Genomic DNA, 25,117 nt, shown 5'->3' with positions numbered 1-25,117 from the left:
TCCCAGTTCTGTGACTTCTCTGCCTCATTTTCTTGATTGGCAAAAGTGGGAGGGAAATGAAAAACTTCATTTGACTCTTATGCATTAGAAACTTTTAAGTGTAAGTGAGAAGTTAAGACAGCAATTGATTACTAGAAGACATAAATGACACAGTACTTTTTGATAAAGTTCAGAGTTCAGTTAATTAGTAAGCACTGACATGATTAAGGAATAGGTGGGGCTCAAGGGACACTAGAATGTTGAAGGAAAAGTAAGCATGCAGTAGGAAGGCTACTGGCTAGGGACTTCCATGAATTAGTTGGCTAGGGGAGCCAATCCTGAATCAGGAAAGTTGACTTTTACAATGGATGTTTCTGAGATGAAGGAATTAAAAGTTTCCAGAGCATGGTCTTTGGGGAAGTAAGGTGAATTTGATCAAAGCCTTATTTTAAATGAAATATGGAATTTTGGGATTTGTAGATGTGATTATATAAATCATGTTTTTAGGAAATAGGCATTAAGAAAGCTTAATTTTTCTTACAATAACCTTGTCTATTGTTAAGAGATACTACATAGGTATAAGTTGCATAATTTAATTACAATTATAATGCAAAAGGCTTATTTAAACATTCCTTTTATTTTCCTGAGAACCTAATAGGTGGTAACCTCACCTAGTTTCAGTTTCTTTTCCCTCTACTCTCTCTGTATTATTTGGAACTACTGCATAGATAATAAATGATCAAAAAGCATAAGGCTACCTAAGGAGAAAGAGGTATGTATATTAAGTAACTGACAAGTATTTTAAGATATCTTCTATATACCAATCATCATGCTATATGTGTGACTCAAAAAAAATTAGAAATAGTCCTTCAAATTTATGTTTATTGAGGAAAACATCATGTTAACATATAAGGTAGAGTGTACACAAAGCCATGGAGATGGGAGAAGTGTTTTATGTGATGAGAGTAAACCTGAAAAGGCAGACTTGAACCAGGTTTTAAAGAACTTTAAAAACCAAGGAGAATAGTTTTATTTCATTCTAAAGGCAATAGGGACCATGGAAGTTTATTGAGGAGGGAAAGTGACATGATTAGAATTGTGCTTTTCAGGTTATACTTCATGGTGAAGCTGTGTGGAGGATAGATTGGAAAGGAGAGAGTCTTGGAGGTAGGAAGCTCAATTAAGAAAACTTATAAAAGTCCAAGCTAGAGATGAGAGGATTATTTTGGGACATTTTGAATTTGTTATACCTGTGAAATAATTTGAAATGTTGCGGAAGGGTAAATTTAGGCTTGAGACTGAATATAAATTTAACTGGTTGCCAGGGATTTAATTCAAATCCCAAATAAAATAAGCCAGTTTGGAAATTTTATAGTGGCTTAATTAATATAGAGGGAAGGAATTAAGAAAAAGAGAGAGGAAAAAGGGCATAGGATTTCTCCAGCCTAGCCTGTGCCAGGGGGAGTGCAAAGACCCCACCACAAGGCTTCCTCAGAAGATTAGAGGCTTCCTAAGAGGATAATGTTTTGGAAGGTAAAGGAAAAAGGAATCAGTCTAAACTCCAAGAGAGCCCAGTAAAGACACCTCACCTGAACTAGGCTACTAAACTTCTCCCAGTTACTGTATCAAGGATGCTCAACACCAAAGCCAGACAATAGCTATAGCCACGCCAAGATACCAAGACTCCTAGTATGTTGCCACCAGCCACCTCTCCGCCAAAAGAGCCCAGAGAGAGGATGTATCACAAAATATATAGACCATTTTTACATCACTTCCTCACATCTCACATCGCATCTAACATCTACCAATGGTAGCTTAAGCTTGACTTAGGACAGCCCAGGAGGTCTGTCATTTGTTTCTGATTTGCCATTTGCTAGTACATGTCTGTCATAGGCTATCCTTCTCAACACTTAATCCTTAAGTAGGGGTGTAGACATTCCTGTTTTATTAGACTAAGCAGGGTGGAGTAAATCTAAAATTCACAGTTGGTAATATGAGATTGGAGCTGAGACAAGAGATCAAAGCTAAATGTAAAGATCTGGGAGTCATAGTGCCATGGTCATATCCTAAATGATAATGAATTCCCTCTCTTAGAATTTACATTTTAAATTAGGCCAAACAGTTTAAAAATTAAAAAAAAAAAAACAATCTTCTGAAGTGTTACATACAGATCAAGAGAACCAAAGGGAGAAGATAAGAAAGCTGGACTCATTTCCATTTATACTCATATATGTACTTTCCCCCACTATCATTAGAATGTAAGCTGTTTGAGAGTTAAAATTCTTCTAGTCTTTGTACATTCAACCTCCCACAGTGCCTTATATTTAATAGGTACTTAACACATGCTCTTTGAGTCATTAATTCCTTTAGGGCTCTTATCTAAACTTATGTGGATGTGAAAGCTATCTGTACCTCTGGACTCTGGAGCATCTTCCTTCAGGCTTGTCTTCTTTTTTTAAAAATTTTTTTAATTTTTTATTTAAACCTTTACCTTCAGTCTTGGAAACACTACTGTGTATTGGTTCCAAGGCAGAATAGTGGTAAGCGCTAGGCAATTGGGGTTAAGTAACTTGTCCAGGGTCACACAGCTAGGAAGTATCTGAGGTCAGATTTTAATCTAGGACCTCCCATCTCTTGACCTGGCTCTCAATCCACTGAGTTACCCAGCTACCCTCTTCCTACTTCTTAAATTTCTATTATTTGAGTTCTTTTACTCTTTTTATCTCTTTGTCCTCATTGTCTAGCATAGTGCATTGTTTATAGCAGGCTCTCAGAAAATGTTTTTTGAATTATTGTTGAATTAAGTAGAATCTTAAATACAACATTAAAAATTAGAAGAAAAATAATTTTTAAACTGTCTTTACAGTTCCAATTCTAGTTTTTTGCAGTTACTCAGATTATATAGTTGCAGTTTGTTTATGTGCCTTGTTCTGCCTTTGTGTTTTATGTATTAAAAATTCTTAAAATCTGAATTTTTTAAAAGAATAACTATGACAAATATTCTTTGTCTTCAGACTTTCAGTTGAATTTCATCACAATCACTTCAGCCTTCAGAATGTAAAATATAAAAAGTAGAAATTCACTGTATTTGTAGACTGGAAAAAACTAGCAATATCTTGTTCGATTTCTTAATTTATTGTCATGATTTGAATAAGAGAAATGACTATACTTCTCCACCCCTTCCATCTCTTAGTAATATTAAATCTGTACATAGTGTGAAATTAGAAAATCTTGAACCTTTGGACTTCATTTCCCAGAATCCTTTTCTCTTTAGCATCCTATGTGTATTGGTTTTGTTGTTTTTATTTTTTTAAACCCTTACCTTCCCTCTTAGGATTAATACTGTGTATTGGTTCCAAGGTAGAAGAGTGGTAAGGGCTAGCAATGGGGTTTAAGTGACTTTCCCAGGGTCACACAGCTGGGAAGTGTCTGAGGCCAAATTTGAACCTAGGACCTAGGTCTCTAGGTCTGGCTCTCAATCCACTGAACTACCTAGCTGTCCCCCATATTGTTTTTAAGTTCAGTAACACCACCCTTTTTGCTCTTCTCTGGTGACCATAGCTGAGTTAGCTCCCTTTTTACTCTTAACTTTTTATTTTAGTTATTATTAATAAATCTAATAAAATATAATATTTGGAGTTATTGTATATTAATTTTTAAGCTTACAGTAGCCTAGTGTCTACATGGTTAGTCATTATTTTCCAATGCACAACTTTGTATCTTTGTTAAAAAATGTTACTTTCATACATAGCATTACAAAAATGATGATGATCTCTACTACTAATAAAACTAATAATAACTAATGACTTCATATAATAATTTAAGGAACTCTAAGCATTTATAACCATCATTTCAATTGATTAATATTATCATCTTCCAAGGGTTTGTTGGTTTTGGGTTTGGTTTTTTTTTTTTTGCCCATGGTAGTGTTGTTGTTTGTTTCAGTCATGTCTAACTCTTTGTGACCCCATTGGAGGTTTTCTTGGCAAAGTAGTGTAGAATTTTTGCCTTTTCTTTCTCATTTACAGATATGGAAACTGAGGCAATAGTTTTAAGTGACTTGCCCATGGTCACACAGCTAAGCATCTGAGGCCAGATTTGAACACAAGAAGATGAGTCTTCCTGAATTCAGGCCTGGCCCTCTACTTTGCCACCTAGCTGACTGATGGTAGTATTACCTCAATGTTGTAATAAAGAAATGGAGGCTCAGAAAATTGTCTGGTCTCTCTATTAAAGATATGACTCATACATACACTTAACTGTTCTGAGCCTAGCACTCTTTTCTGCTACACAAAGCTGTATGGCTTCTTTGGAGATTCATGGAATATGGTATATTATTTTATTCTCTCCCTTTAGTGTAATTACTAGAAGATTTTTTGTTGTTTTTTTCTTTCTGTTACAGACAAAAGAGTGGTTGCCTTAAACTGTCACTGTGAAAATATGGTTTGGTTGAATCTCTAGGATTCTTTAATTAGACCATCATGTCATCTGCAAAGAGCGATAATTTGGTCTCCTCCTTGCCTATTTTAATGCCTTCAATTTCTTTTTCTTCTCTAATTGCTACTGCTAGTGTTTCTAATACAATGTCAAATAATAGAGGTGATAATGGGCATCCTTGTTTCACTCCTGATCTTAATGGGAATGGATTTAGTTTATCCCCATTGCAGATGATATTAGTTGATGGTTTTAGATATATACTGTTTATTATTTTTAGTAACGACCCTTCTATTCCTATGCTTTCTAGTGTTTTTAGTAGGAATGGGTATTGTATTTTATCAAAGGCTTTTTCTGCATCTATTGAGATAATCGTGTGGTTCTTGTTGGTTTGCTTGTTGATGTGGTCAATTATATGGATAGTTTTCCTAATATTGAACCAGCCCTGCATCCCTGGTATAAATCCTATTTGATCATGGTGGATGACCCTTTTGATCACTTGCTGGAGTCTTTTTGCTAGTATCCTATTTAAGATTTTCGCATCTATATTCATTAGGGAGATTGGCCTATACTTTTCTTTCTCTGTTTTTGTGCTGCCTGGCTTTGGAATCAGTACCATGTTTCTGTCATAAAACCAGTTTGGTAGAACTCCCTCTTTGCTTATTATGTCAAATAGTTTGTATAGTAATGGAGTTAGCTGTTCTTTGGATGTTTGATAGAATTCACCATTGAATCCATCAGGCCCTGGGGATTTTTTCTTAGGAAGTTCTTTGATGGCCTGTTGGATTTCTTTTTCTGATATGGGATTATTTAAGAAATTTATTTCTTCTTCTGTTAGTCTAGGCAATTTATATTTTTGTAAATATTCATCCATATCACCTAGGTTGGTATATTTATTGCCACATAGTTGGGCAAAGTAGTTTTAATGATTGCCTTAATTTCCTCTTCATTGGAGGTGAGATCCCCCTTTTCATTCTTGAGGCTGTTAATTTGCCTTTCTTCTTTCATTTTTTTAATTAGATTGACCAGTACTTTGTCTATTTTTTCTGTTTTTTCAAAGTACCAGCTTCTAGTCTTGTTTATTAGCTCAATAGTTCTGTCACTTCCGATTTTATTAATTTCTCCCTTAATTTTTAGGATCTCTAGTTTGGTTTTCTTCTGCGGTTTTTTAATTTGTTCTTTCTCAAGTTTTTTGATTTGAATTTCCAATTCCTTGATCTCTGTCCTCCCTAATTTGTTAATATATGCACTCAGGGATATGAATTTTCCTCTAAGTACTGCCTTGGCTGCATCCCATAAGGTTTGAAAGGATGTCTTGCCATTTTCATTTTCCTCAAAGAAATTATTAATTGTTTCTATGATTTCTCTAACTGATTTTGGAGTATCATATTATTTAATTTACAATTAATTTTTGATTTGGCTCTCCATGTGCCCTTACTGATCAATATTTTTATTGCCTTGTGATCTGAAAAGGCTGCATTTATTATTTCTGCTTTTCTGCATTTGAGTGCCATGTTTCTGTGACCTAGTGTATGATCTTGAATGTGCCATGTGGTGCTGAAAAGAAGGTGTATTCCTTTTTGTCCCTATTTATTTTTCTCCATATGTCTATTAACTCTAATTTTTCTAAGATTTCATTCACCTTTTTTACCTCTTTCTTGTTTATTTTTTGGTTTAATTTATCTAAATTTGATAGTGGTTGGTTCAAGTTTCCCACTAATATGGTTTTACTGTCTATTTCCTCCTTCAATTCTCCTAGTTTCTCTATTAAAAATTTGGATGCTATACCATTTGGTGCATACATGTTGATTAGTGATATTTCCTCATTGTCTATACTCCCTTTTAACAGAATATATTTTCCTTCCCTATTCCTTTTGATCGGGTTTATTTTTGCTTTGGCTTTGTCAGATATCATGATTGCCACTCCTGCCGTCTTTCTATCAGTTGAGGCCCAAAAGGTCTTACTCCAACCTTTAATTTAAACCTTGTGAGTATCGACCTGCCTCATATGTGTTTCTTGAAGACAACATATAATAGGGTTTTGGGTTCTAATCCAATCTGCTATTGGTCTTCATTTTATGGGTGAGTTCATCCCATTCACGTTCAAAGTTATTATTGTCACTTTTGGATTCGCTGGCATTTTGATATCTTCCCCTAGTTCTGACCTTTCTTCTTTAGCTATCTCCTTTTGAACCAGTGATTTACTTTGGGTCAGACCCCCTAGTCCCCTCCCTTGATATGCTTCCCTTTCTAAACCCTCCCTTTTTATTCTCCCTTCCCCTCCCCCCTCTCCTTCCCTCCCTTTTCATACTCTTTCCCCCCTCCCCCTCCTTAATTTTACTTTCTTTCTTGCCCTGTTGGATAAGATAGAATTCAGGATCCAAATGGATCTAGATGTTCTTCCCTCTCAGATTTGATTTCACTGAGAGTAAGGTTTAAGTAATTCCACTTCATGCTCTCTTCCTTTCCTTCTCATATGAGAGTTCTTCTCCCCCCCCCTTCCCATGTGTATCTTTATATGGAAAAGATTATTCTATTAAATCCCCCCCCCCATTTCTTGAAGTAAATCTTAGTGTTATCGACGGTTCACCCCCTCCATTTTCCTTTCTTTGCCCCCACTTCCCCCAAGTCTTTTTAATGCCCCAATCTTTCCCTATGCATGTTTCTTCTAACTACTCTTATGATGCATACAATTTTTGAGAGTTACACAAAACATTTTCCCCACATATTAATATATATAATTTGATGTAAATGTAGTCCTGATAGAAGAGAGTTTGACTTAAAGAAAAAGATAAGATTTATCTCCTTTTACCTTTCTTTCATATTTACCTTTTCATGTTTCTCTTGCTTTCTGTGCTTGGATATCAAATATTCCACTAAGTTCTCGTCTTTTCTTAGCAAATGCTTGGAAATCTTCTATTTTGTTGAATGCCCATACTTTCTCCTGGAAGTATATAGTCAGTTTTGCCGGGTAATTGATTCTTGGTTGGAGACCCAGCTCTCTTGCCTTTCTAAATATCGTGTTCCATGCTTTGCGGTCTCTTAGTGTCTTAGCCGCTAAGTCATGTGTGATCCTTATGGGAGCCCCCCTATATCTGAAGGTCCTCTTCTTGGCTTCTTGTAGGATTTTCTCCATTTCTTGGAAGCTCTTGAATTTGGCAATTACATTCCTGGAGGTTGTCTTTTTGGGATTTAGTATAGAGGGTGTTCTATGAACCCTTTCTATTTCTATTTTTCCCCCTTACTCAAGAATATGTGGGCAATTTTCTTTTATAATCTCCTGTAGAATAACATTGAGTTTATTGTTTATCTCTGGTTTTTCTGGGAGACCTATAATTCTGAGGTTGTCTCTTCTTCCTCTGTTTTCCAGGTCTGTGACCTTTTCAGTGACATATTTTATGTTTTCTTCTAATTCATTAATTTTTTTGGTTTGCTTTATTGATTCTTGCTGTTTTATGATCTCAGTTTCTTGACTCTGAATATTATAATTTTATTTCTCTTTCTAATTCACTTCTTGTCCTTTTGGTAATGAGATGCTATCCTATTAGCTACACATCTATTATGCATTTACTCTTTTCTTTTTTCCTTTTAATCTTTGCTCCATTAGGCTCCAATAGGCTGATAGCTCAAGGTCCCTGCTAATAGATCATTTTACCACTAAGTAATTTAACTATCAAGAGTTCATTGAAGAAAACTGTAATTTAAGGATTTTTGTGTTATTTCAGTCCATCTCCACGCAAATTTGTTTTTTTCTTTCATAATATTTATCATGAATTTTCCTTTAAGAAATAAATGTAAATACTTAATGCTAAGTAAACAACTTTAACATATTGATAATTTAAACCTATTTTCTTTCACTTTATTTCTTTTCATTATCTTTTTTCTATATTAGCATCAATATTTTCAGTGCACAAATTTTTTTAGATAGCTAAAGCATTTATTAAGTTCTCTTGTACAAAGTACTATGCTAAATTTTGTAAAAACATATGCAAGTAAGAAGAGACACTTCTTAGCCTTCAGGCATTTACTTTGTGGTGGGGTAAGATAGCACTTAGTTCCTTCCCAAGAGAAGTTTTACATTCTAATGACAGAGAAGACAACATTTGTGTAAGTAGATTCATAAAAATAACATTCAGAGTAGGGGAAGCTATCAACATTTAGGAACTGAGGACCAAAGGAGATTGACTATATATGATGATGTTGATGAGAGACATTGTGGGAAGATGGGAGTGTAGGGTCTGAAGCTTCTTCACCCTTCTAAAACCTCCCACAAATATCCAAAAGTAACACTATAACATTATCACTAAAGGCAAGAAAACCAGATAGGAGTATTGAGTGTAATTGAACAGCTGAAGATAGCTCTGGAGAAAGGTTTCTGATATCCCTAGTCTCTTTCCTACTGCTGTAGGCCCTGTCTGTAAGGAACAGAAACTAAAGAAGGAATCCACAAAGAAATTCTACAGGGCAGCAACTGCTCCTTATTTGCTGAGCAGGGGAAGATTCCTCCCTTCTCTTCCCCCCCAAACCCCCCGTTGCAATATCATTGTAGTCTGAATCAGCTGGTCAAGAGTACTGGGAGCATCTGTGTTTTCTGTGGCCTCAGTTAGGTCCCAAGGAGTAGAGTCTTTGAAATGTCGGTGACCAAGTCCCAAGGCCTCATTGCTAACAAAGGAGGGAATTTGGAGGCCCTAAAAATTTCTGTCTTGGGTTTTTAGTGGTAGGACAGGAGGAGTGAGGAAGGATGGCCCACCCCAGAGTGTCTTTGCTTGGGTACTGTGGTGAATCTGCTGCGATAATATCCAGGAGAGTGGAGTTCCTGATTATTGCCACTGGGGAAATTAGACTGGCTAATTACAGTTGTGGAAGAATTACCCAGTGACTCTGCCTGGAGCTTCTAAGGTCAATCACCAACTTGGGGTTTGACCAGGGACTGGGAGCACCTCTAACTCTGTACTATAAAAATAGCAATATCTGAATGGGACCAAGATAAAAACAAACACTGGAAAAAAAGTCCTGAAACCTGAGATAACATCAACATAATAGGAGCCCTGGGTCTTTAGGAAAAAGCCAATAATTAAGTCTATTGTCCTGGCAGCTAGAATGAAAATAAATTAATTAAAAAGCATAATCAAAGGAACAAAGAATCCAGCTATTAATAGGTATTGGGAAGACAGAGAAGATCACAACTTAATGTCAGAGGATGGTGGAATTAAAAAAAAGAAAACTACTTCATAAACAGCAAAAAAAAAACAGAAAGCAGTAAATGCGTGTAACCTCAAAAAGAGCTTTTGAAAGAGCTAAAAAAAAAGACCTCAAATACCAAATGAAGGAAGGTGAGGAAAAATTAGGCGTGGGAAATGAGTAAGGGAAGAAAATCAAGAAAATTACAAAAGAAAATCACCCAAATGGAAAAAGAGATCCAGAAACTTACAGAAGAAAATAATATATTAAGAACTAGAATTGGACAAGGGGAAGGTAATGATTTTTCTTAAGTCAACAAAAAATAATAAAGCAAAATTAAAAGAATGAAATAATACAGAATATGAGACATCACCAAAACTACTGACCTGTAAAATAGATCAAGGCAAGAAGCATAAGAATAGTTAAACTCTGTTACAAGGGAATCACTTTAAAAGACTGATATATATTAATTTAAGGTCGCCAAGGAATCAGCTATGTAATTCCTAAATGAAAAACTCAAGTCAGCCGTCAGCCTTTTTTGGAGTTTAATTACAATAGGAGCAAGAAAGGAATTAGAGATATATATAGAGAGAGAAAGGGGAGAGAAGGGAATAGGGCTTAAATACCCCTTCTGTTTAGGCTGGGCCAAAAGGCCCAAGCCCTTAGATAGCTGGGGCAAAGAAAAGAGATCAGTCCCTATTACTCATGTGTCCAAAATGGAGACACAGTCTCAGAGGCCCCCACCTTCAGCTTCCTTCAGAGCAAGCTTCCTCAGAGCCCAGGAACCACACCGACCCAAAAAAAACTCCACCTCCCTTCAGTCTCCAGACCCTCCTATCTTTAAGGACACCATCCAAGTTGCCTCCCCTCAGTCCTCACATCTAACAATCACTCTTCATCAATTTCCCTGTCAATGGAGGCTCTCGCTTAACCCAGGACCGCCCAGAGGTTTCTGGCTTTTGCACATGTCTGTTGAAGGTCATATTTTCAAATGATTAAATCTATACTCCTTTGCTACAGCCCTTTCTAAATCCTGTTAACTTGAGTATGGTAGAGATTGGAATAATTAAATTTTGATCTAGGCTGCAGCCCTTACTCAATCCTATTAGGACTGAATAGGGTGGAGATTTATTCCAAGTATCTCCATTGTATCAATTCTAAATCAATCAAGACTCAAAGAAATTCCTGTTCTATGCTTAAGCATAGGTCAAAGTCCTTTCCATTGTTCAGCAAAGGGTTTCTGTCCTAAAGTAATCTTAAGAAGGGAAGAGAAGGAACCTCCCATGCCAATGGAGTTCCCATTCCAATAGACTATCAGTAAGAAATTTTCCAAGTATGAAATATCCCAATGGTGAAATTTTCAACAATTATAAGTCTAAGGAAATTTGAGGTTTACAACTCCCACAAACGTACAAAGAGTTTAGACACCATAATCCAAGAAATCATCAAGGAAAACTGCCCCAAATTTGTAGAAACAAAGGGTAAAATAGAAATTTTAAGAATCCACTGATCACTACTTCGAAGAGACCAAAGGAGAAAATGCACAAGAATATCACCGCTAAATTCTGAGAGACAAACATAGAGTGAAAGTGAGGGGCTGGAGAAGAGTAAACTACGCTTCAGTTCATCCAGAGATGGCAGGAGTAACAATCATGACCTTTGATAGATTTGGGACTGAAATGGGTTATAATTAAAAGAGATGAACAGTATAACTGTATTATGTGGGAGGGGTACTGTGGATAATGAAGCATGTACCTATATGAATCAAGTGTTTTAGTACCCATATTTTTAAAGGAAAAACTAAATGAGATTCAGGTGAAAATAGATAATAAAATTATAATAGCAGTGGGCTTTAATTTTCCCCTCTCAGAACTAGATAAATCTTACAAAAAAATTCAAGAAAATAAGGAGATGAATAGAACCTTAGATAAGTTCAATAAGATTGCTATCTGGGGAGCTCCCACACATCTTCATGAGGTTAGTAGCAGATCTAAGCCTGAACATACAGGTAATCCAAATGTAGTTGCTTGTGGGATAGCAATTGGATAGCAAAATATAAATATGTGAACAGATGAAAAGAGAATGAAGTAATATATACCATGTTTGTTTTTTAAAATTGTCACAAAATCAAGAGAAGAAAATAGTCAAATAAAACAAATGCAAAGGGAATTCAAACTCAAAAGGTGATTATATTAGCATGCACATATAACATATTTTTTAACAAATTGTAAAAATTGTGAAATTTATGATGTTGCACATATATTTATGCATTTGTTTAGTTAAATGTTTTGTGGAGGTTACTAATTATATAATGAAAAATAAATGTAAAAAGTTGATGTTGAAGCTGTATCTTGAGAGGAAGTCAGGGATCCTAAGAGACAGAAATGAAAAGCAAAAATATTATATATGTTGGGGCAGCTGGTCCCTTCAGCTACAGTGGTAATCAGTCATTCAGTATAGTGATGATTATATACCAGGCACTGTAGTAAATGATAATGATATAGGGAAAGGTATGAGAGTTCCTGTTCTCATTGAGCTCATAGTGTTACAGAAGAAAAAATACATAAACATCCATGTACAAACTATATAAAGGATTACTTAAAAATAATTAACCAAGAGAAGGCATAAAAGATCAGAAAGCCTTCCTGTAACTTCCTTTAACTGAGACTTGAAGGTCTCTAAGGACAACGGAAGTCAGAGATCAGGATGGAGAAATTCCAGGTGCTATGGGGAACAACCTAAGAAAATGCCAGATGAGTATGTGTCTTGTTTGAGGAATAGCAAGGAGTTGAGATGTAACTGGATTGCTCAGTACATGGGAAATTGCAAAGGTGGGAAGAAGGTAGGTTATATATAGCTTTAAAAACTACATAGAGAATTTCATATTTGATTCTGGAGGTGATCAGGTAACCATTTTTGTTTATTGAATGAGGAAAAAGGGTAACATGGGTTGATTTGTGCTTTAGAAAAGATCACTTTGACAGATGAGTAAAGGAAAGATGACAGATGAGTAAAGGATGGACTGTAATAAGGAGATACTCCTGGCAGGGAAACCAACTAACAACCTGTATTACAGTAGTGAAAGCATGTGGTAATGACCTTTAATATGATGATAGCAGAGTTAGAGGAATGATAGTAAGATTGGAGACAGGAATGAGAATTCAAGCAGATTAGCTATTGGAAACTTAGAGAGAATTCAGAAAGAGTTTAATAGGAAAAATTATTTTTTGAGTTCAGTTTTGTACTTATTGAGTTCATCCTTGGGGGTCTTACTCTTGTACATGAAGGTTCTTTTAGACTACATGATAAACTAGAAAGCCACACATTAACATTATATATCTCCTTTTGTATTTTTCTTAATTAAACATTTTCTGATTAATTTTAATCTGGTTTGTACTTAATAAATGTTGGGCTTATGAGGTCACACGTTGGAAATTTTTGAATTTTAGAAAAATCCATCTAGTCATTCATTTCTAGGTGTTATACACTGGTTGCCATTTATGCATAATTTTATGAAAAAGTCCCCATCTTTTTCCTAAGGGCATCATGCTAAACCAAAAGCTAGATGCTTCCATATCTTCTTCTATAGGAATATATTTGCAGGGGCAGGTAGGGATCTAGCCCTGGAGTTGGGAGGACATGGGCTCAAATCAGTCACTTTGTAACTATATGACTCTGGGCAAGTCACTTAACCTTACTTGCCTAGGCCTTACCAGTGCTCTGCCTTGGTACTTATACTTAGTATTGTTTCTAAGATAGAAGGTAAGAATTTAAGAGGTTAAAAAATGTGTGTTATAACTAAAGCTTCATATGATCTTATATTGTATTCCAAATGGGAAAAAATAATTAGTGAATTGTGGTTCTTTTTAACCATCCTCTTCCAAAGTAACCTGCTCCTTTATTTAAGTGATTAATTCTACCCTACTTAATAAGTATTAACAAATGAAACCACTTGGAATTTTACAAATGTGCTTTAATTTCCCAACCCTTAGATTTTCTACCATTGAGATAGTTTTAGCAAATGTACTTTAATATAACAACAGTTCTTAAGATTAATTCCATTATTTAAAGGAAGAATTTTTCAAGTAGAAACTTAAAGAGAAATGCAATTTCTGTCATTTTTGTTTGTAATAGTTGCCCATTATGTTATCTTCATATTTTTAATAATCCATTTTGAAAAATATAAAATAGATGAAAAAGCTATTTACTAGACCATGATGAACCTGCTAAATTATTTAATCATTTTATACACACACACACACACACACACACACACACATCTTAGGTATACAGGTGGATATTGTGCTGCATTGTTTTCTATTTTCCATCAAGATTTTATGTATATATGTGTGTGTGTGTGTGTGTGTGTGTGTGTTAATTCTATTCCATGAAAACCATTTAAATATTGACTTGAAAAAGTCATTGTTTCACTAAAAATCTACATACCTTCTGCCTTTAAGTTGGCTATTCAAAAAAGTATAATTTGAAAGGCTGCTTCTCTTTTAAAAATTTATTGTGAAACATAGTTTGGAAATAAAAACATATAATTATATAACCATATATCCTTATAAAATGTTCTTTGAGTAACCAATGTTTCTTCTGATACTTTTTCCCTATTGTAAATTTTCTTCAGTTTTAAGAAAGTTATTAAACTGATCTAGATCAAGAGAATTTTTCCACTTTCTTTTTTTATATCTTCACCTTCCACCTTAGAATTAATATTGTGTATTTATTCTAAAGCAGAAGAGTGGTAAGGGCTAGGCAGTGGAGGTTAAGTGATTTACCCAGGGTCACACAGCCAGGAAGTGTCTGAGGCCAAATTTTAACCCAGGACCTCCCGTCTCTAGGTCGGGCTCTCAATCCACTGAACTACCCAGCTGCCCCCAAACATTTCAACTTTCAAGAAGTTATTGGTTAATACATAAAGGAAATTATTTTTTAACAAAAAAAGAAAAGGAAAGTGAAATTGTTTCACTTTGGTAAGACAAAGGCTTAATTTTCATTAAATAAAATTGTATTTCAGAGGTTCTGAATAAGATTAGCAGATTAATTTTTGGATAGTAGTTAAATCCAAATGCTATGTTCAGAAAATTTTAATGAACTTTTTAAGTTAACCTTTTAAAAAGGGATAGTTATTTATTTCCATATCATTTCTACTTTTTCATTAATTCCTTATCTCATTATAGATGACAGTAGAACTGCAAGCCAGTTGGATGAGTTTCAAGAGTGCCTTTCCAAGTTTACTCGATACAATTCAGTCCGACCCTTGGCTACGTTATCTTATGCTAGTGACCTCTATAATGGTTCAAGCATAGTCTCCAGGTAAGCAGTATACATTAGTGGGAAGTAGGGGAGGTATAAATTCTGTGTTCTTTTTTTGTGAGAGCATGTAAAAGGGTATTGTGTTTATGTCTTTGTTATGTGATGATGGTCTGTCTAAAAGTTTTTGGAAAACCTCACATTATTATATTTTCCTAAGGCCACTTTTATTTTTTGGATTCTTATTAGCATTATCTCATAACTAGATTTAATTATTTTGGTAATTATCTCTCATACATACTCAGAAAATGTAAAGTTTTTTTTATGAAATCAATATCTATATTTCTACTTCTATGTTTAATGACTGACATTTGTTTTAAGCCACATAAAGCCACAGTTCTAATTCCATCACAAACTCTAGTTGTACCTTAATCTTTGAACAGTTGTAGATTAAATTATTCAATTAGTTTATATGTATTTTGATGAAGTTGTATCTTTAGTCTTATCCAGAAAGTATCTTAAACATATGAATAGCATACAAAAATAGTATTTGTTATTAATAAAAATAAGAATAGGTTTCAGAAAAGTGTAACATAGGAACAAATCTTAAGAAATTTCACATATTGCCATTCTTATAGAATCATGTTTTCCTGTAAAGCAATAAAAAAAATTGAGCCGTGTATTTCTTAGCAAGAATTTAGAATTATCAAATTATCCACATAAGTCAGAGTACAGTACATATCACGTATGATCCAAATTTAACTTACACTAATTGAGTTCACTCTAGTACAAATTAAATGCAGATGAGAGCCCTCCTATAGTGGAGATGAATTTGAGTAACTGACATGAATTTAGACTGAATTGGTTTTGATCTTGTAAAAAATCCTTTCCTTTCTTGACATATTTCAAGAATGGCACTTCTGTGGTATTTGGTTAGAAAATGCTAGAAGAGCAATACATCTCTTGGCTTTTTCAGAGAGGAGAGTGAAATTCATTGTATGATGTTTACTTTTTTGCTATTCCAAAAATTTAAATGGTCTTGAGATCATTTTAGCCTGATCTAATGAAAGGAGCTTTTGTAACTGTTAAAATGATCCTCCTGAGTAATTTACATTATTGGACTGGTCATTTTAGGAAGAAAGCATCATCCTCTAATTGGAAGCAATTTGACTTTGGCCAAACATTTGTCTTAAAGGAGATGCTGGCAACCAAGTGGAGTAATCTAAATAGCTTTCAAACATCATTTCTTGGTTGGCCTCACATTCCAGGATCCAATTCTGTTTTCGTGTTGGATTGAATTAGGCCTTTCAGAAAATCATATCCACTTTGAGAAGTTATTATATCTGCATTTATTAACAGAAGAGTAGGACAATCATTTGGGTGGTAACAGTAAGTAAAAAGGTCTGGTTCTTATTTGATCTAAAAGCCACAGAAATGAAAAGAATATAAGCAAAATGAAAGTGGCTATGTCCAAAATAATACCTTTCTCCTTATGCGTTATGAATCTCACTACCTTATCAAGAAGTGAGTAGCATGTTTCATCATTAACATTCTTGAGTCTTTTTTAGTAATTTCATTGAGAAGTGTTCATATTAGTAGTGTATCAGATTTTTGTAACATTAGTTATGCATTTATTCCCCAATTTATGGATACCCCCACAGATTCCCATTCTTTGTCACCTCAGAAAGATATATATTTTTGTAGATCCTGAGAATTGACATGTAAAACTCATTATTCCATTAAAGTAATCTTCCTCTAAATTTTCCATCTCCCTTTTTCTTCCTATTTCCTTGTTGATTGAAATGTATTTCTGAAATCAACTCATGTATATGTTACTTTTGACCACCACCTCTTTATTTTATAGAAGTCTACTCATATATCCAGATCATGTGAGATAATTTCACCTACCCCCATGTGAATTCCTCTTCCCATTATCATTGTTCATTCATAGTTATCCTTTTCTCTTTTTTCCTGTATTTAAATTTCAAAGTTTCTTTGTGTATTTCATCTATTCATCAGGAGTGCTTAGAAGCCTTCTATTTATAAAAGTTCCATTTTTTCCCTTTTGGTATTCTACTCAATTTTTCTGAATAAGTTATTCTTGGCTGTAAGCCTATAAATTTTGCTTACTCATTATTATATTTAAAGTCCTTCTCTCCTGTTAGTGGTTACTGCTGAACTGTGGATGATCCTGACTATGACTCTTCAATTTTGGAATTCTTTTTTCTAGCTTCATGGTGTATTTTTTTTTCTTTGACTTAGAAGCTCCAGATTTTTCTTCTGATGATGTTGGGAGTTTTTTTTTTGTTTGTTTTGTTCCTTTTTTTAGGAAGTAATCTTTGGATTCTTTGTGTTTTCTTTTTACCTTCTTATTCTAAGAGACCTGGGCAGTTTTAAAATTTCTTAAAATATTATGTCCAGGTTCTTTTTTTGATCATGGTATTCAGATAGTCCAGTAATTCTTTTTTAAGATTTTTTGTTGCCTCATGGAATCATTTATTTGTATTTGGCCCATTCTTATTTCCAGGGGCATGTTTTCTTTTTTGTTTGTTTGTTTTGTTTTTTGCTTGAGTAGAGTTTTCTACCTTGCATCAAGTTGTTTATTCTCTTTCTAATTCTTTCTTCTATATCTTTCATCTCTTTTTTCAATTTTTCCTTATATATTCTCATTCCATTTATAAAACATTTGAAATTTTTTTTTAACTTTTCATCTCTTTCCAGAATTCTGGTTGAGTTTTTTTGCCCCAGGTTTTGTTTTTCTCTGAGGCTTTCCATGAAGATATTTATAGTCATTCCCTTCTAGATTTGTGTCTTAAGCATCCCTTCCACCATAATAGCTTGTTATGATTGAGCTATTTTGTTGTCTGCCCATTCTTCCAGCCTACTTGCTGACTATATACTTGACGTTAAGAATGGGCTCTGCCATATTTCTTGGGGAAGTCCTGGGCTGATCCTTTTATTGCTTTCTTGGGATATTTTGATATTCTAGTATCTCAGAGATAAACTGGGGACCTGCGAGCTTTCAGTTTTCCCAGAAAGTTACCTCTCTGGTTTGAACTCTAAAAGTTCCTGACCCTGGGTGTCAGTATGAGTAAGAGGAGGCTGTTGCTGGGCCCTGCCCCCTCTAACTGGAAAGTTCTTTTCATTCATTCTGGTAGCATTTTAGAACTTTTGTTATGAGTTTCCTGCCTTTGCTGTTGTTCTGCAAGTGGGTCTAGATGCTGGAAATGAGACACTATTCAGAACCTGAGTGATACATGCTGCTGCTGAATTCCAAACTTTCTCCTTTCTCAATACAAATACATGACTTCTGTACCCAGAGAATGCCACTCACCTGTGCAGATCCCCCTTCTCATTCTGTTCTGGACCTGTGACCTAGAACTGGATAATAGGTCGCCCTGTTTGTACCTGTCATACCACAGTAAACCTGTGGGGATCTGATGGTATCCTAAACAGATCTGGAACCTCATTTTGCCCTGATGTACAGCCTCTCCCTTAGCACTGGAGTGCTCTGAGGGTGGTATACACTGATACTGGCTAGTATTCACAGACATCCTATTCCTGTTTCTTACATATACAGAGGTAAGTTAGACAGATGACTTATTGTGACTTTCTTTAGATTTCTCCATTATTATTTAAACTGATGAATTTTTTAGATCTATTTAGAGTTTATCTAGACTTGTTTCCATCACTGGGCCATCTTGGCTCCCACCCTTTCTATTGTCGTTATTTAAAAAAAATCATTTTAAGTATTTTTAAATGACTTTGTTTTATTAGGGAAAGAATAACCATCTCTAGAGTTCTGATCACTCAGTTAATATAAAATAAACATAATTGGATGTTTATTCCCCTAGAAAGTATGAAAGAACACACTGAGAAGAAAGAGTCTTAGAAAATACTAGTTATCAAATTTGCCTCTCTTTTTAATCTATTTCTCTAATAATGTGGGTCCACAAGGTGGCAGCCTTTATTTATTTTCGAAACAGCTAAAGAATAAAAGGACTATATATAGAGTTGGCATCTTATGTTGATGGAAATTTCTTAATGATGTATAGGTTAAATAAAGGCCACTAATGGAATAGGATAGAAAAAAAGATTATAGAATTTGTTCTTTATATAACAGTACTATCACAAACTATTTTTCATTTCTGTTTTTTGTACCCTCAGGCCTTTCCCAGCACAGTGTTTATCATGTAGTAGTAGACACTTAGTAAATCCTTTTTGATTGATTGATTACTCCTTAATATTATTTTATCTAATATTCCTAGATGATTTTAATAACATTAATAGGTTAATGTATATGCCTATATTTGGAATTGGCAAATAGTCTTTTGGATATATAGAATCTTAGACAAGGGACCATTCAGTCTAAATTTCAAAATTGGAAGGGGCCTCGTTGGACATCCATTTCATCCTGTACCTAAAAAAAAAGAATTATCTGATAGTCACTTCATTTATAAAATGAGGAAATAGACCCAGAAAGGAGAGGGGAATGACTTGTTCAACATCATATTTTTAATTATGTTGTGTTTTTTTTTTCTCCATTCAGTTTCTTTATGCCCAGTAGTTAAGAGTTTATCCTTTCAGCATCACTCTGTATCTTTGCTTTGATATTAGGTAAAGGAATGTGAGAATTAAAATTTTATATTATCCTACATACCTTTGACTGGGGTTTAAATCACATTGCCTGCACTTACATACCTGCATAGTATGGGCAAGAATCTTGACTTCTTTAGATTCCTCAGTAGGACTTAAATATTCTTTTGGCTTGGTTAAAAACAAAAAAACCAAAAAACTAGAAAGAGTTTATTTAAATGGAAACTAGGTAATATTATGAATAGAATACTGGACCTGGGGTTAGGAAGACCTGGATTACAATTCTTACTGGGACTCTTACTGGGTGACTCTGAGCAAATCATATAATTATTCTTTGCCTCAGATTCTTCATCTATAAAATGAGGATAAAAGCACATACTTCCCAGCATTGTAATTACGATAAAATGAGATAATATTTGAAAAGCACTTTACAAACATTAAAATGCTATGTACTATAATTGCTATTACTAATGTGAATGAAACTGAGGAAAAACATGAAATTATATTAATATATTCCAGTGCAAAACTTATTTTACATATCAACTGGGTCCCTATTTTGGCAAAGCAATTCTTTTATATTTTCTTCTTATCACTCCTTAAAACCTCCTATGACGTCTTTTCCTAACCTTCCAGCCGAGAACCTTGCCTCGCTTTTCATTTAAAAAATTGAGACTATTTGTGGAGAGTTCCCTCTCTTCTACTGTTATTCATCTTATATGACTTACATGCTATCTGTCACTTTCTTCTTCATCTCTGTCTTGCCTAAAGAGGTGAACCTGTTTTTTGCTTAAGCAATATCTGTATATGCACAAATGATCCTGTTCCATCTTGTGCTCCTGTCATACCCACTAGCACTTTTATCTTCAGTATCTCCTTGCTTACAAACTGCTTCCCTACTGCTTCCATGTCCATCATCAAAAAAACCCTCACTTGATCCTTTCATCCCCACTTATTCTAGTCCTGTATCTTTCCTCTCCATTGTTGCTAAAAGCTGTCAACAATTGAGTAACTCTTTCTTTCTTTCTTTCTTTCTTTCTTTCTTTCTTTCTTTCTTTCTTTCTTTCTTTCTTTCTTTCTTTCTTTCTTTCTTTCTTTCTTTCTTTCTTTCTTTCTTTCTTTCTTTCTTTCTTTCTCTCTTTCTCTCTTTCTCTCTTTCTCTCTTTCTCTCTTTCTCTCTTTCTCTCTTTCTCTCTTTCTCCCTTTCTCCCTTTCTCCCTTTCTCCCTTTCTCCCTTTCTCCCTTTCTCCCTTTCTCCCTTTCTCCCTTTCTCCCTTTCTCCCTTTCTCCCTTCCTCCCTTCCTCCCTTCCTCCCTTCCTCCCTCCCTCCCTCCCTTCCTCCCTTCCTTCCCTTCCTTCCCTTCCTTCCCTTCCTTCCCTTCGTTTCCCTTCGTTTCCCTCGTTTCCCTCGTTTCCCTCGTTTCCCCCCTTCCCCCCTTCCTTCCTTCCCCCCTTCCCTCCTTCCTTCCTTCCTTCCTTCCTTCCTTCCTTCCTTCCTTCCTTCCTTCCTTCCTTCCTTCCTTCCTTCCTTCCTTCCTTCCTTCCTTCCTTCCTTCCTTCCTTCCTTCCTTCCTTCCTTTCTTTTTCTTTCTCTCTTTCTCTATCTCTTTCTCTTTCCTTTGTTTCTCTCCCTCCCTCCCTCTCTCTCTCTCTGTCTCTCTCTGTCTCTGTCTCTCTCTCTGTCTGTCTCTCTGTCTCTCTGTCTGTCTGTCTGTCTGTCTGTCTGTCTCTCTCTCTCTCCCTCTCCCCCCCCCCTTCTCTCCCCCCTCATTCAGTATCCTTAGCTGGATGTTCTATAGACATTTTAGAATGTCCAGAAGTGACTAATTATCTTTTCCCTCTTCTTAATTTCCTTATGGTTGTTGAGGGTACCTTCATTCTTCTTGTCACCCCCGGATTTTTCAGCCTTTATTTCATTTTGTTCCCCCATGTACCTTCATGTTCCAGGGAAATTAACCTCATTGCTACTATTCCTCACATGATACTCCAGCTCTAAACTTTAAATATTTACACAGGTTGTTCTCCATGCCTATACTTCTTAGTTAAGAGGAGTACCATATTTAAGAAAGATCAGGGAGCCAGCGTCACTGGATTTCAGAGTAAATGGATTGGAAGAATACTGGCGAGATAGGAAAAGGCCATATTATAAAGACTTTAATAGCTAAATAAAATTTTCTATTTGATTCTAAAGGTAATAGGGAACCACCAGAGTTCAATGATTGGGACAGGGTGTTGAGGAAAGTGATATGGTCAGATCTTTGGTTTGGGAAGAATAATTGGGCAACCAAGTATAGTGTAGATTGATGTGAATAGAGCTATGAATCAGGGAGCCCACACTGCAGATTAGGGTAATAGTCCAAAAAATTTTTTAAGAACCCCTAATCTAGGCTATCAAGACTCTCTGGTTCCTGAATTTTTCACCCAGTATTTTAGATATCTCTCCCAGCTTTGAATCATCTGCAAATTTGATAAGCATGATAATTTATCCATTTTTCTAAGTCATTGATCAAAAACATCGAACCATATAGAATGAGACAAATTTATGTGGTACTCCCTTTTTTACAGACTTCCTGCCTGGTTTGTGGTATCAAGGAAAGACAACTTCTCAACCTCCCTCATTTTACAGATAAGCAAACAGATTCAGAGGTGTTAAATGACTTGCCTTAGGTCACATAGTTCTAGATCTGAGGTTTGAACCCAGAATCTTCTATCTTACGTCCAACCATTTTACCATCCAACCATTCTGTCTGTTGAAAAATTATCTACATCTATTATCACAATGGTCATGTCCTTATATCTCTTCCACAAGAATCAGGAATTAAATGCCTGATGTTTCAGGTTAGTCAAGGAGGGAGAGACTTGACCTGTGATTTTATTGGTATAAGGAATTCTTGCATTGGGGAGCTCTCTATACTGATGCAGGTTTTCTTGATGAAGTTATACTGACGTAATCACAGCCTCCTTTTCTACATGTTAATGCTCACCTCATGCTCAAATCCTTTCTTTCTTACACATGTCTAATGTAATTTGGTGGTATTTCTCCCATTGACTACCACCTTTCAGATATTATTGACTATGGCACCTTGTTTAAGAACATCTACTCTTTTATGAAAGAGGAATTATTCTCTCTCTCTCTCTCTCTCTCTCTCTCTCTCTCTCTCTCTCTCTCTCTCTCTCTCTCTCTCTCTCTCTCTCTCTCTCTCTCTCTCTCCCCCCTTCCCTTTCTCCCCCTCTCCCTTTCCTCCCTCTCTTTCTCCCCTCCCTTTCTCCCCCTCTCCTCTCCTTTACGTTAGGGTTAAGTAACTTGCCTAAGATCACACAACTAGGGACTATTTAAGACAAATTTGAACCCAGTCCTCCCAGTTCTTGGTCTGACACTCTATCCACTGTTAAATAGTTTCCCCTATTTTTTTCTTCTTTCAATGAAACACAAGCAAATAGTATAAACTACAAAGGAGCACATTTTGGTTTGATGCAAGAAAAAGAAATCAGTCTAACAATTAGAATTATTCAAAAGTTGAAGAACTGCTGCCTCAAGATGTGATGTTTTTCTCTCAATTGAGGTCTTCAATCAAAGGCTGCATGACTACTTGTTATCTATGTTATTGAGGTAATTCTTAATATCATATATGGGTTGGTATAGAAAGGACTGTACTATTTAGAAAAGGCCCCTCTCAATTCGGACAGTCTCAGTTTTGACGTTTCCATCTCTCCTCTTCCTAAATACTGTTTAACCAACACATTGGCAGGTAGGAACACTCCCTCCCCCCCCCCCCCCCCCTCCATTTTGGAATTCCTGGGAATTAATACTGAATATTGATTTCAAGGCAAAAGAGTGTCAAGATCTCAATAATTGGGGTTAAGTAATTGTCCAGTATCACATAGCTAGAACATATCTGAGGATTTGAACTAAGGTCTTCCCATCACCATTTCTGACTTTCTATCCACTGAGCTGCCTAGGTATCCCTAGAAATGTTTTAATATTTCCTTTATCTAATGATCTTTTTTCTGAAAGCTAATGGTGGTGAAATAATTCATGGAATCACATTTATAATTTATAGCCTGATTTACCTGAAAGGATAAATGTTTTAAGATCATGATTTGAGTCTGAATTTGTTCTTATAATATAATATACATTCTTGATTTAAAAAAAATGTTTTTAAATCTCTCCAGTATGATTTGCGGCATGGAAATTCTTTTTAATATGGAAGCAATAAAAATATTAAAAGCTTAATTTTTAAAATCATTAATAATTATTCATACACCTAGTTTTTGTATTCTTAGAGCTTTAAATCTTTTTTTTTCTTAAAATTTACTTTGGGGGATCACTCTAGGGAAAGTATTTTAACGTATAAAATAAACTATTTGAGATTAATTTGCTAATTTTTTTTTTTTTGTAATACTAACATGTTTAGGTAAGGATGCAGTTTGGCCAGAGTTTGTGATACTCTTCAATGAGGTTAGTTGAATGAAGACTAAGTTTTTCTCTCTTCTTAAAAAATGGGAGTTTTACCTTATACTTATAAAAAATTTCAGTTTCTATTTATTTTAAAGGATGGCTCTTTCTGCACAATTGGTTTTTTTTTATCACTGATGGAGAGAGCTTTAATTTGGGAAATGCTATCAGTCAATAAACATTTATTAAGCATGGTGCCAGACATTGTGCTAAGAACACAAATATAAAAAAAAAAGACAATCTTTGTCCTCAAGGAGCTTACAATGTAATGTGGGAAGACAGTGCAGAGAAAGTAGCTGAAAAGTAGGGTGTTGGGGTTGGTGTTAGGTAATTTAGTTGATTAGGAGACAAGATGAAAAAGTTAGAGAAATTCCAAAGTAGTACAGCCAGATAAGAAATCAGTTCTGACCTGGGTTCCTTTCTTAAATCGAGACTTTTGGAGATCATGGCTCCACCCTCCAATCAAAGGGACAGAGGTTGGTGATAAGGTGGAGTCCTCTATTTTTATAATGTCATATTGAACTTTAAGGTTATGGATTGAACTGGGATTTCATTTTAGCTTTGTAATTTTTTAATACCTAGATGTATTCCCATTAAATACTATTAATATTTAAGCTTTGTCTTACTTTCCAATAAATAGGTAAACTTCTAATTCAAATCTAATTTACATTTTTAAAAGAAAAGTTTGAACTGGTTGATTAGATTTTCAAGTTTTAGTTAATTACTTTGACAGTTTATTTTACTTTCTATCACCTCATGAAAACTTCAGATATCCTAATAAAACCTCACCAAAATACTTCTTGAACTATGGAAAGTTTTGTCCTTATGTCTTTAAATAGTATTGCTATGCTCTATAGAAATAATTTATCTTTCTCCAATTTTATCTTCAAGAATTTAATTGGGAAAGCCTTTTTTTTTTCTCCGAAGGCTTCAGGAAAACATTAAATATATAACAAATTAGTGTTTATAGGATTACATAGGACATCTCCAGAAGCCTTAGCCGAGTTGCTAAGACACCACTTTAAACTAGAACTGCACGTTGTGCTAAGATTTGGAGATGCTTTGTACATTCCTTCAGTTCTTAAAAACTCATATTCCTGATCTCTTTACTATACACAATACAGATTCATTGGCATCTTAAAAAGATTCCTCTGTTTCCATAGAAAGCTTCTGGGCCTTAAAAGAGCTTTGCAATTTCTCCTAGGCAGTCCTAAT

The 25,117-nt window shown here is 35.0% G+C and overlaps 1 protein-coding gene across 4 annotated transcripts in view; it reads left to right on the top strand.

Moving 5' to 3' along the window:
* The window catches only part of COP1 (COP1 E3 ubiquitin ligase), a 329,094-nt gene that overhangs the window by 136,325 nt on the left and 167,652 nt on the right, over positions 1-25,117 (top strand). For all 4 annotated transcript variants that reach the window (XM_007480833.3, XM_007480832.3, XM_056815582.1 and 1 more), the window contains one exon: positions 14,781-14,916. In XM_007480833.3, coding sequence (XP_007480895.2) covers positions 14,781-14,916 — 136 coding nt within the window. The remainder of the gene's footprint in view (positions 1-14,780; positions 14,917-25,117) is intronic.

This window comes from Monodelphis domestica, chromosome 2, assembly GCF_027887165.1.
Source record: "Monodelphis domestica isolate mMonDom1 chromosome 2, mMonDom1.pri, whole genome shotgun sequence".
Classification (NCBI taxonomy): domain Eukaryota; kingdom Metazoa; phylum Chordata; class Mammalia; order Didelphimorphia; family Didelphidae; genus Monodelphis; species Monodelphis domestica.
The sequence above is the reverse complement of the archived record's forward strand: the minus strand, read 5'-3'. Positions and strand labels throughout refer to the sequence as shown.